Source organism: Sorex araneus, chromosome X (genome assembly GCF_027595985.1).
Source record: "Sorex araneus isolate mSorAra2 chromosome X, mSorAra2.pri, whole genome shotgun sequence".
Classification (NCBI taxonomy): Eukaryota; Metazoa; Chordata; class Mammalia; order Eulipotyphla; family Soricidae; genus Sorex; species Sorex araneus.
Window position 1 is genome coordinate 263859235 of NC_073313.1, and position 12168 is coordinate 263871402.

The window sequence follows — 12168 nt, forward strand, 5'->3', positions numbered from 1 at the left end:
CGGTGCTCTTGCTCTTGCTACTTTCGTATATTATAGTGTGGGAGACCGGGACTTCTTGGAGCATAAAATGGTGATGGGAATAATTCTCACATATAGACAATAAGTCAGACCGGACCTCATCTGGTTATTTGAGGAGAAGCGGAATGTTATACTGTCTTAAGCTAAACATGAAAGAGGGGAGAGGGGGTTGAAAAGATGATAAGAAAGGCATGTGGTAACCCAGTTAGTGACAATTGCTTTTGCAAAACTGTTTTCTCTTTGGTTTTTCTGGGTTCCAGACTTAAGGATGAATAGGAATGGAGCAGAATTTGCTCCACGAAGCAGACACTCACCAAATAAGATCAACAGGTGGTCTAGAGGCATGGATGGATGATCAGCAGCTCTTATTTTTGCGGGGAAGGGAGGTCTTGGGCCCAACCCGGTGATGCTCAGGGATTTCTCCTGACTCTGCACTCGGGAATCACTCCTGGTGGGCTCAGGGGACCATCTGGGGTACAGGGGATCTAACCAGGTCTTCTGTGTCCAAAGCACACAGCCTTCCTGCTATACTACTGCTCTGGCCCTCATCAACTCTTTCTGTTAGGGAAAGGTATTTAATTCTTTGATGAAGGAGAAACTTGGACTTTTAGTTATCAACTCACTACAGTGTTGTTTTGCATGCTGCTTACTGCAAGTTTTCCTAATGTTAAAATGCAATGTTCTGGGGCTGGGGAAGTAGTACAAGGGTTAAGGCACTTGTTTTGCATGTAGCTGACCCCAGTTCAACCCTTGACACTGCATACGCTGCCCTGAGTACTGCCAGGAGTGACAGTAGCACAGACGCCCAGAGCTAGGAGTGGCCACTAAGCACAGAGCCGAGTATGGCCCAGAACCAAAACCAATTTTTATAAAATATCAAATAAATTGCAATACTCCTTCAATAGATTTTAAAATAAGATAAAGATAACAGAACGATATGATTCTTGGATTCAAAGTGGAGAAAATGTTACCCCAGAAACACCTGTGGTCACTCTATCAAAGGATAATTCCCTCTTGAAGGAGTGTGGCGTCTTGAGTCACCTGGTAGAGCCAAGACACAGGTCACATTCTTCCCTTCCTTGATTTCTTTTCTCTGAGAGAGAGAGAGAGAGAGAGAGAGAGAGAGAGAGAAAGTCTTGCAAGAGTTCCTTCAAGTAGATACTTCCTTCCTTCATGGAGACAACACTCAGGAAATACAATAATCGGGACACTTGTTTCCCTTGTAGAAAGTTTGCTGATCTGGGGGCTGGAGCGATAGCACAGCGGGCGTTTGCCTTGCACTGGGCCAACCCAAATTCAATTCCCAGCATCCCATATAGTCCCCTGAGCACCGCCAGGAGTAATTTATGAGTGCAGAGCTAGGAGTAACCCCTGCGCATCGCCAGGTGTGACCCAAAAAGCAAAAAAAAAAAAAAAGAAGAAGAAGAAGAAAAAAGTTTGCTGATCTGGAACATCTTTCCCTTTGAACGGTGGTCCTTAGCTCCCATGAGAACGGGCTTCTCAGATCTCAGTTCAGTCTTTGAAAGCAAATTCTCTTGCCTTCAAAGTAGTGTGTGGACCAAATGGCCCTGTGAGTTTTGCGCTTTGAGGACATCTGTCCAGGATGGCGGTGAGAGTTGGTGCCATGCAGGGCATCTCCCAGCGCCTGTGAAGGAAATGAGGAACATCCACTCGCCTCCCCTTTGACGGAGATACCCTTGGCCAGCTCGGCCACTGGTGGTATTTCAGGCTTGACCACACTAGTCCCTGACTTCCTGCCCCACTGCAGTCACCTGGTCTTGCATGCGCTGGATTTTCTGGAGGAGGTGTTTTTTGATCTATTCATTACAGAACATCTCTGTCCAGTCCCAGGGAGCCTGAGCAGTTGGGTGATGAGTTGGGCGAGCCATTTACCCTTCCCTCTGTTGTGGGAAAGGCTCTCGGTCCCCTCTGGGCTCACAGCTCTTACAGCCGTAGTTCTCAGAGGGTCTTTGAGTGCCCCAGTTCCTGTCACTACATCACTGTTAGTACTCAGTGACAACTGGGGATGTCAGCAGTTTCCTCGTTCATAAATTTCCCAGTGACACTTGAGGTGCTCTGCGACAGTAAGACAGAAATCCAAGCTGATCGTTTTGTTTGCTTTTGGTTTGGGGCCACACCCAGAGATGCTCAGGGGTTATTCCTGGCTCTGTACTCAGGAATTACTCCTGGTGGTAATTCCTGGGTTGGGTGGGGAGAGGGAGGGCAAACATATGGGATGCCAGAGATAGAACCTATGTCCGCACATGCAAGGCAAACCTCTTCCTGTTTCAAACAAACTATCCTGTTGTTCTGGCCCCAGCCAAGCTGATCAGTTGCTGGCTGCATAAGGGACCTTATCTTCTCAGTGGCAGCCACATTCACCTACTTGTACACTCGTGGATCCCCTCAACTAACCACTGTGGGACTTACACCTCGCACGGGGAGTTAGTCACTTAGTGCCAAAGAGGTCAGACTAACAAACCCGAAGAAAATCTCTTGGTCTCACAAGAGTGAGCAGCAGTGGGCTGTTGGGATGTGCAGAGTCATGCAGAGGTGGACCATGCACGGCCAGCTCCCGGGTCATCGAGCTTTGGATGACACTGGTTGTCCTCTGGTCTCTCTGCCCCACCCGAGAGGTAAAAGCCAATGCAGTCACTGGTTCAGACTAGGTCGAGCCACCCACAGACGCTACCCAAATCAACACAAGCTTTTGGGATTAGGAAGAAGCTATCACAGGGCTTGTCTTGAGGAGAAGAAACGATTTCACGGTGACTCTGAATTCCTTTCCTCTGTCGTCCTGAGCCCCGAGAGAGCTGGAGAAAGCACTGGGCTTCTCTAGCGCACTTGCATGTGGTCCGGGAAATAAGGACTTTGGGTGCCGAGTCCTCGGCCTGATACTCTCACTGCAGCTCCCGCTCCGTCTGGGAAACCAGAACCAGACTCCGCACTGGGCTCCCTGAAGGCCTGAGTTGGGGCGTGGAGCGGGGGAGGGGACTGCTGAGGACCAAACTGCCACTGGCACAGAACCGAATGCTCTTTGCTTGCTCGTGCCCAGCTAGACATACAGAGCCCAAGCAGTAGATGTGAAAGAAACGGTTACCCGAAGGGGAGCATGTGCCATGAGTCCCTGACATAAGGAAGGCGAACTGGAGTGTGCAGCTGAGAAACACTCACCTGCACTGTTGTCACTCCATCCTTTTTCTCTTTCCAGAAGACAACACGGATGCCTCGCGGCCGTACCACTTATGACCCTTGTGTAAGTTCCAGCTCCCGCCTGTAGTCCCAGGGCAGGCCTTGCCCCCTCAGTTTGTGTCTGTGTCACTGGCATGCTTCCCTGATGACGTTCTGTTAGGATGCAGTTCAGGTAACAGAACTCGGTGCTCTGATTAACCAGGTGCTTTTGCCAGGAGAGCTTCTACCTCCCCTCCCTGGGCCTTACAGAGCACTGAGAGAGAGCAAGGTGGGATGTTTAAGAATAGGACCCAGGGGACTGGAGCCATAGTACAGCAATAAGGCATTTGCCTTGCACATGGTTGACCTGGGTTCTATTCCCAGCACCCCATATGGTCCCCCGAGCACTGCCAGGAGTAATTCCTGAGTGCAAAGCCAGGAGTAATACCTGTGCATTGTCGGGTGTGGCCCAGAAAGAACAAGAACAAAAAAGAATAGGACCCAGTAAGCCAGGGTGAGGACTGCATAGCTGGCTGGAGAAAGGAATGAATCCAGGGTATCTTCTAGGATCTTCGCGGGTGGCAGAGCGCTAGGTAAGCTGGGAAGCAGAAAGAGAGGAATCAGTCAGAGACAGAGGGTTTGAGGCACAAAGGGATTAAATACTAGAGATGATGGGAAGGAAAGGGTTGGAATGGTTGCCGATCTCAGGAAGCAAAACCGAAGAAATAGGTCTTAAATACTGGGAATAAACAGAGTTGGCATGACCTGTTCTAGTTCCATTTATACTGTCGCAAATTAGATGATTTTGTCTTAGAACTGCATAGCATCCCATTGTGTATATATACCACAATTTCCTGATCCATTTATCCATAGTTGGGCATGTGGTATACTCCCGTGTGCGTGAGAGCCATTGGTGACAGTACTGTAAGTCACAGACCCTCAATCCATCAAAAAAGAAGAAGTTTAGAAGAAAATAGTTGGCATGGCCAGAGCATAGTTGCGACCATCAGGGAGTACAAGGGCAGAGCTCCAAGAAATCACAACCTTCTAACAAGGAGCCTGACAATTAAGTAGCGAGTCATTTAGTGTGTTTGTCTTTTACTGTCTTCTGTTAAAAAAAAAAAAAAAGCAAAGCCAAAAACCACTGTGAACCAGCTGAGTGGCTGCTCCCTAATGATACAACTATTACAAAACCTTTGTGATGCCAGCGAGACCAATGGCACTTTTTGCAATGATATAAATTGTTGTATCTTTTGGTAATTTCATACCTTTTGCTTGTTACCTACTTTTTATTGTTTTTAAGATCATACCATGGCTGACACTAAGAAAAAAAGCAGACAATACAGTTTTGAATACGTGAACTGTGGCTTTATTCAGTTGCTTACAAACAGTGTATTCCCCGTGTGCTTGATTGGTCAACATTTTTATCAGACTATGAAGCCTCCAAAACCACAGAACAGTTAACAAAAGTTTAGGCTGGTAATAAAGATCAGGATATATCTTACTTTTAAGTACCTAAAGAAAAACATCTGAGACAGCCAACATTGGCAAAACTTTTTTTCAACAAGATCCAAACAAGATGACAGTAAGCTGACTGATACTTGAGAATGTTTTGTTACTGGTTGCTAAATCAGGAATATTGCGCACTTTTAACAAAGAACTCATTCCGCCAGCTGTAATGAAGTATTATGCACTATATTATGCGCACAACTCAGTGTCTGATATCACCAAGAAAGTTACTTTGAGAAACAATCCAGTACTAAAAGAATTGATGGAATGGCAGAAGGTGTTGAAGACTCATTATGTGAACATTTTAGAAAGTTCCAGTTCTTCCTACAGCTTGATCAGCCTCCCTTGGAAGAAATCAAGCCTTACTTTTAGTATACCTGCCATTGGTGAAAAAAGAAAAAAAATAATCAAAAAGTATTTTTAAATGCAAATTGATGCTAAAGGAGAATTGTTACTTCACGCATGAAGTTACTCTGTGCTCAGTGATCATTAATATCTGGACTCAGGGGGCCATGTGTGGTGCCCGGGGTCAAATCTGGATTGTCCATGTGCAAGGCAAGCACCTTACCTGCTGTATTTTCTCTCCATACCATGGAAGAGTTTTTGAAAGAAAAGGAAATGCCCCTAACTAATCCCTTGCCCATTGCTGCTGCTAGCGGTCCAGCGATGATAAGGCACGCCTAGGGTCTTCTTGCATAATTCTTAAGCGATTCTAAATATATTCTCTGTTCACTACGTCTTTGATCAATATTTAGTTGTCAAAAGTATGAGTGAATACTTACATAGGTCATTGCATTATGTTATTAGATCATCAAAACCTGAAGCAATTCACTGAAACACAGACTGTACAACTTTGTATTGGAAGTGAAGAAGAATTTATCACTTGTTGCTTCATGCAGAAGTTTGTTCACTGCTAACAGTGCCTTTTTGATTTGGTGTATACACTCTTTGATTCAGCACTAGAGTCAAAATATCTTTTGGGAACAAAGATATTGCTTTCCCAGCCCCAGTTCACTGAGTCCAAAAATTACATTGCTTATTTGGCAGACTTGCTTAATAAATTTAGTGAAGCAAATCTACAGCGGAAATGGATTTTGTAGATTTTGTTTTTGAGTTTAATCAAAACAAAAATGATTATTTCCAAATTCGTGGCAAAAATTTTTCTGCATAAACTGAATTGAGGACAAGGGAATATAGTTATTAACTTTAAAACATGAAGATTTATTCACCTTTTATCAATACTTTGGAGGGTCTCCATTCGGACTTCAACCAGTGATTTAAAAATGTTTTTAAAGTGAAAATATTTTATTCTGTTTTAAATATATTTTAATGTTCAAAGGTAAACATGAAAACATTTCCAAAATTACAAGAACTGACAGAAATAGGAGCAAATGAGAAATTCAAATTCAAATGTAAGAGTTATGGCAACAAAAGCAGATACCTACATTTTATCCTGAATTATGGACAATAGTATAAAAGTTTTAAATTACATTTTTTTTCACCATATTTAGTGGAATGTGGGTTTAGTGAAGCCACAGATCTGTTAGCTAAAAAAAAAAAAAATAAACCACAAGCTAACAGCTAATTTAGGAATGCTGTGCCAGTGGTCAGCAGGAAAATGTAAATCAAGGGGCTGGAGTGATAGCACAGCAGGTAGGGCGTTTGCCCTGCACGCGACCGACCCAGGCTCGATGCCAAGCATCCCATATGGTCCCCTGAACACCGCCAGGGATAATTCCTGAGTGCAGAGCCAGGAGTAACCCCTGTGCATCGCCAGGTGTGACCCCCCCCAAAAAAAAAGCAAAAAAAAATGTAAATCAAAACAGGGATGAGATGTCATCTTACACCAGTGCAAAAACATAGATCAAAAAGACTAGAAAGAACCAGTGTTGGCGGGGATGTGGTGGTAAAAGAATCCTCATCCACTTTTGGTAAGAATATCATCTGAGTTAGTCTCTGTGAAAAACAGCTTGAATATCTCTCATCAAAGTAAAATAGAACTACTATAGTACAATAATCAGGATATGAAAACAACCCAATATCCAAATAATGGATGAATAGATAAAGAAGTTTTTTGTGTGTGTCTGTGTGTGTATACACACTCAGTGAGAGAGTAGAATAAATGCAGTGGAATATTATGCAGCTCTAAGAAAGACAAAATCATGAATTTGTTGCAAGGGGAACGGAACTGGAGGATATTGTGCTCAGCAAAGTATGTCGGAAGGAGAAGGTTAAATAAATACCAGACTACCTCACTCATCTGTGAAATATAGTAAGACTAAACAAAAGACAACATCAGCTAATGATAAACTCTTGACCTGGAATTTCAATACTGATCACAAAAACCTTGAGTGAGGGTGGGAGGGAATGATGATTGGACCAGAGGTGACACATAGGGACCGTGGTGGGCAGTCGAGGGCACATGGATGGTGGGGAACGCAGTAACTTTGTGAGTCAATACTGTATCCTTTGACACTAGCATAAGCATCTAGCTAAAACTGTACCTAAAAAATTTAATAACAAGAAATGAAAAGTAAAAACAATTGCTAACTGAACACTTCTAGGACCACTCCAAGAATTAGGAGACCAAAGTTTTGACTCCAGATCCATAATTTCACGCCAAGTTTACTCTCTTAGAGCTAGGAAGAGATGCCATGTGGGGAAATGCCTTTTCTACACTAATTGTTCACATTATTTTTCAAATAATCATTTCATTGTTAAAAAACTAGAAAAACATGCACATAAACTTTAAGGCCAACAGCACTAAAGGAAAAGTAGCTTAGCATTAATAATAGCAGTACACTAGATTCATCCTCATTGGGATGATTTTCAATGTTGTTTATAAATTTTGCTTAAATATCATATCCCATTACTTCAATTTTCTGTATGTAATGCAAATATCGCTGTGGTTGATATTTCCCCAGGAAGATATTTTACTTATTTTTTAATTAAAAGAATATTTTTAATGCAGACCAAAGTTACAACTGTTGATACAATTCTAGAGTTGAAATTGATTAGATAACAAAGATCTAATATTAAAATCAATAAGTATAAAAATCAATTTTTATGTGAATGTTGTTATGTCACGGGGTTGCTATGTCCTTGTCTAAGAACTTGACTAAGTTGTTTGCTCCTAGTTGAGGCTTCTGTATCATTATTGCTTTTGTTTGTTGAGTTTTGTTGGTGTCTGTGTTACTGTGATTGATTTTAATAAATAATTTCAAGCTTCAAAACATCTTGTTTGCAACATCTTTTTTTACTGTTTTAGGACATAGATAGCAATATAGGCATATCAGAGAATGCAAATTTTTGGCTACATCTTTCTGTTTGTTCACTTAAAGGAATAGATTTTTGAGGTTGGGGGACGTGAGTGATGTTTATTTTGCAAAGAGGCAGCCAACGTGAGTTTGGGAACCTGTGCTTTAGATGAAGCAGTGACTACACCGAGATAAGACCCGTCTGCACTCTCTTGGGGCAAGTTCAACCAGAAGGATAAGAAAATTTTCATATTATCTGGAACTCATCCTTCCCCCTACCCCCTACCCCCCCCATTGCTAATCTGCCAGCCATTCTGTGTCAGATCTCTGTCTTTCTAAAGGAAACTTCTAGTCTAACATGCACTCCCTCCTGAGCTACCTGCACACTAGCGGCTTCTTCCCAAACCTCTGCCTGGCATCTGCGTGGGTACTTTAAGGCTACGGAAGACGGCTGCCCAGTGGGTGCAAGTCCAGGACGCATGCGCTGCAGAGTCGCCACATGCCTTCTGGGCTGCACAGGGCCAATGACGTCCCCCTCTACCCCCTTCTAGCCGGAAAACTACAACGTGTGTGTGGTGTGCTGTAGAAGCGGAACGCTCTTCTGCTGTGATTCTTGCCCCAAGTCCTTCCACAAGCGCTGTCACATCCAGCGTATCAATGCCAAGAGGTTGGTGACGCCCGGTTTCCCCTCCCCTCTCCCCTCCCTCCTTCCCCCTCCTCCCTCTCCCTCCTGCCACCCTCTCTCCATCCCTCCCTCCCTCCTTTCTCCCTCCTCCCTTTCTCCTTCCTCCCTTCCTTCTTCCTCCCTTCCTTCTTCCTCACTTCTTCCTTCCTCCCTTCCTCCTTTCTCCCTTCCTTCCTTCCCTTCCTTCCTTCCTTCCTTCCTTTCTTTCTTTCTTTCTTTCTTTCTTTCTTTCTTTCTTTCTTTCTTTCTTTCTTTCTTTCTTTCTTTCTTTCTTTCTTTCTTTCTTTCTATCACCATGGGATACACAGAAAGTTGTTCATGATTGGGTTTCAGTCATACAATGTTCCAGCACTGTCCCTTCACTGGTGTACATTTCCCACCACCAATGTCACATTTCCTCCTGTCCCCCCACCTCCCCCCACACTTTTCTTCTCTCTCTCCCTTTCTCTCTCACCCCTCTCTCTCCCTCTCTCATCTCTCTCACTCCTCTCTCTCCCTCTCTCACCTCTTTCTCTTTCTCTCCTTTTGGGCACTATGGTTTGCAATTCAGGTACTAAAAGGTTAGCATGTTTTTCCCTCTCCCTCCTTTCAGCACTCAGTTCCTGTCCAGAGTGACCATTCCCAATTATCATTGTCATAGAGGTCCCTTCTCTGTCCTAACTGCCCTCCACCCTCCATTACCACTTGAGGCAAGCTTCCAACCATGAATTATTCCTCCTGGCCCTTGTTTCTGTTGTTCTTGGGTATTAATCTCATACTCTGAGGGTTTTTTTTTCCAATATCCTACAAATGAGTGCAATCGTTAATGTCTGTCTCTCTTCCTCTGACTTATTTCACTCAGCATATCTATCAATTTATACATGAATTTCATGACTTCATTTTTCCTGGTGGCTGTGTAGTATTCCATGTGTAAATGTGTCGTAGATTCTTTTATCCAGCATCTGTTCTCAGCACTTGGGCTGTATGCAGATTCTGGCCATTGGATCACACCCAGTAATGCTCAGGGGTTACCCCTGGCTCTGCACTCAGGAATTATTCCTGGTGGTGCTTGGGGGACTATATGGGATGCCAGGGATTGAACTCAGGTCGGCCTCAAGCAAGGCAAACGCCCTCCCCCCTGTACTATCATCCCAGGCCCCATCGCTTTTCTTTCTTGAAGAGCAACTGCCCCTTGGGGCCAGCTCTGCTCCACCATGCATAGCGAGCCTTTAAGGTCTGTATGTGGCTGCATGTGTCTGGCACGACCCAGAAATATGACCCAGAGTGACCAGAGAGATAGGACAGCGGGTAGGGCACTTACCTTGCACAAAGCCCACCCAGGTCCTATCCTTGGCACTCCATGTGGTCCCCAGACCCCTCTAGGAGTGATCCCTGAGTGCAGAGCCAGCAGTCAGCCGGAGTGCCTCTAGCTGTGACCCCAGCCCCCAAGTAAAAAGAATTCTCTAAAATATATAAAGAAAGAACTAAATGACTCCAAGCTCTTGAGACAACAGCGGACTCTCCCAGTCACCAAAAACTCTGTTGTATGTGATTATGAGGCGTCAGAGAAAGACGTCACACTGCCCCCACTCCAGTGCACTTGAATGGGCAGGATGACACCCTACACTCATGTTTAAAATATGCACCCCTTGCTGAGGGGGCGATGGAAAAGTTGACAGTGTTGGAGCTTGTGGCCAGCGCTCAAGGCCACAGTCCCTAGTTCATGGACCCACACTAAGGTCCTTGAATCCGGAGGATGGGCACCCACGGCTGCAGTTCACTGAGCAAGCATGGGTGACGGGGACTAGGGCCAAGTGAATGACCCCTCTCGGGAGGCTGCCCTGAGCCTCCCAGCACTCAGCCCCGAGAGGACGGTGGGAATGAGCCAAGGACGTGTGTGTGCAAGGTTTACCGGCCCATTTCCTTCCCAGGCACTTCCCGAAGTACCTGTTTCTGGGCATTAGCCGTCGGCGGCTGGGAAGATGCTTGTGGCTTCTACCTGTGGCTCCTTCAGCCAGGTGGTTGCTGACGGGGACTCTAGTCTGGGGGCACATCAAGGCCCTGCACGCTGGGTCTCGACGGACCACTTTCCAGAACTCGCTATGATAGACTCATGGTCAGGCTGGTGTGGCTCGAGGGGAACCCAAGTTTTGAGACCCACAAGCGTCTGTTAGCCCAGACCGTCCACCCAGCCTATGGACAGGGACTATTTTGAGCCCCTCAGTGGGGTTTCCTGGGGAGCAGGCGGAAACCATGAGCTTTAGCGGCTGTACGGGTGGCAGCTAAAACTCCCTGAAAAGCAACCTTTGCCCACACCGTGTCTGATTTCTCAGCAATCCGTGGTTTTGCATCTTCTGCCGAATCAAGAAGATCCAGAAAAATACCTCCCAGAACCAGAGCTATCAGGAATCTGAAGTCCTGGTTAGGCCGATGGATCATATAAATGGCTTGGTGAGTTAAAACATTAGCCTGAAGTCTTTCCTTTCTGTTTACAGAAGGGGAGGGCGGGAACGTGCTGTGTGTGTGCGTGCGTGTGTGTGCGTGCGTGTGTGTGTGTGAGTGTGTGTGTGTGTGTGTGTGTGTGTGTGTATTGGTGGTAGTTCCTGAGTACAGAACTGTTTCTAGAGGTTTGGATGCTAGAAACCCTCACAGCAAAGTCCTTATTGCAAATAAACCCCAACCCATGTTTGTGTGTGTGTGTTGGGGGGGGGGTTGGTGTGTGCAGGGGGAGCTGAGCTTTCTTACTCTACGAGCTCATTTCCTCCAAACTTCTCATCATGTAAAATCTCTCTTGCAGAAATGTAAATTCCTCCTCTTGATGATATATAGTAATGCAAAAAGCTCCTTTTTTGTCCAAGAACCGTATCATGTAAGTATCAGCAACAAGGCCCCACGTGTCTGTCTCGTTTGTGATGTGAGCAAGGGACCCCACGTGCCTTTCTCCGTGCTCCCTGGTGTCTCAGCGGAGCCAGCTCTCCGCCGTCCAGGCTGCAGGGGGGCTTACCACAGAGGGGTGGGGGGCTGCTTCCTCCCAGCCCTGAGGCTGCAGGTCCAAGAAGACTGCGTGCCCGTCCTGGTGGCAACTCCTAAGGCTGTTGCTTAGGGTGCTGAGGACTCCAGCAGAGACCCCCCCCCAGGGAGAAGCGGGCGCATACGGCTCAGTCGGGAGCCCTGTGGAACCCCCCACTCACCGCCTACCCGCTCACCCCTTTGCCCACAGAGTAGAGAGCACGAGCAGGACGAGTCCTGGTCCCTGTGTTTAAACACGATCAAGGATAAGCTTTGTCGGAATAAGTACTTGCACGTGGGAGCCTTTGTGAGGGACATGCGGCTCATTGTCGAGAACTACAAGACGTTTTACGAGGTAGGTGGCGTCCCCTGCCGTCCTCTTATCCTCTTCCTCTCGGTTCACTCACTTTACCCTTCTCTTGGATGGGGTCAAAGTTCAGTTCCCAGTCAGAGGCGTTAGATGGGACACCCAGCCCGATGGGAAGGAATCTGACCTCTAGAGCAGAACAACCAATCAGAAGGCGCCGTTGCCTTCCCAGG

The 12168-nt window shown here is 45.9% G+C and overlaps 1 protein-coding gene across 1 annotated transcript in view; it reads left to right on the forward strand.

Moving 5' to 3' along the window:
* LOC101546556 (nuclear autoantigen Sp-100) overlaps window positions 1–12168 on the forward strand; it is a 73580-nt gene that overhangs the window by 57919 nt on the left and 3493 nt on the right. Inside the window, exons 21-25 of the mRNA XM_055123558.1 lie at window positions 3230–3274; window positions 8507–8622; window positions 10953–11070; window positions 11417–11488; window positions 11840–11983. Coding sequence (XP_054979533.1) covers window positions 3230–3274; window positions 8507–8622; window positions 10953–11070; window positions 11417–11488; window positions 11840–11983 — 495 coding nt within the window. The remainder of the gene's footprint in view (window positions 1–3229; window positions 3275–8506; window positions 8623–10952; window positions 11071–11416; window positions 11489–11839; window positions 11984–12168) is intronic.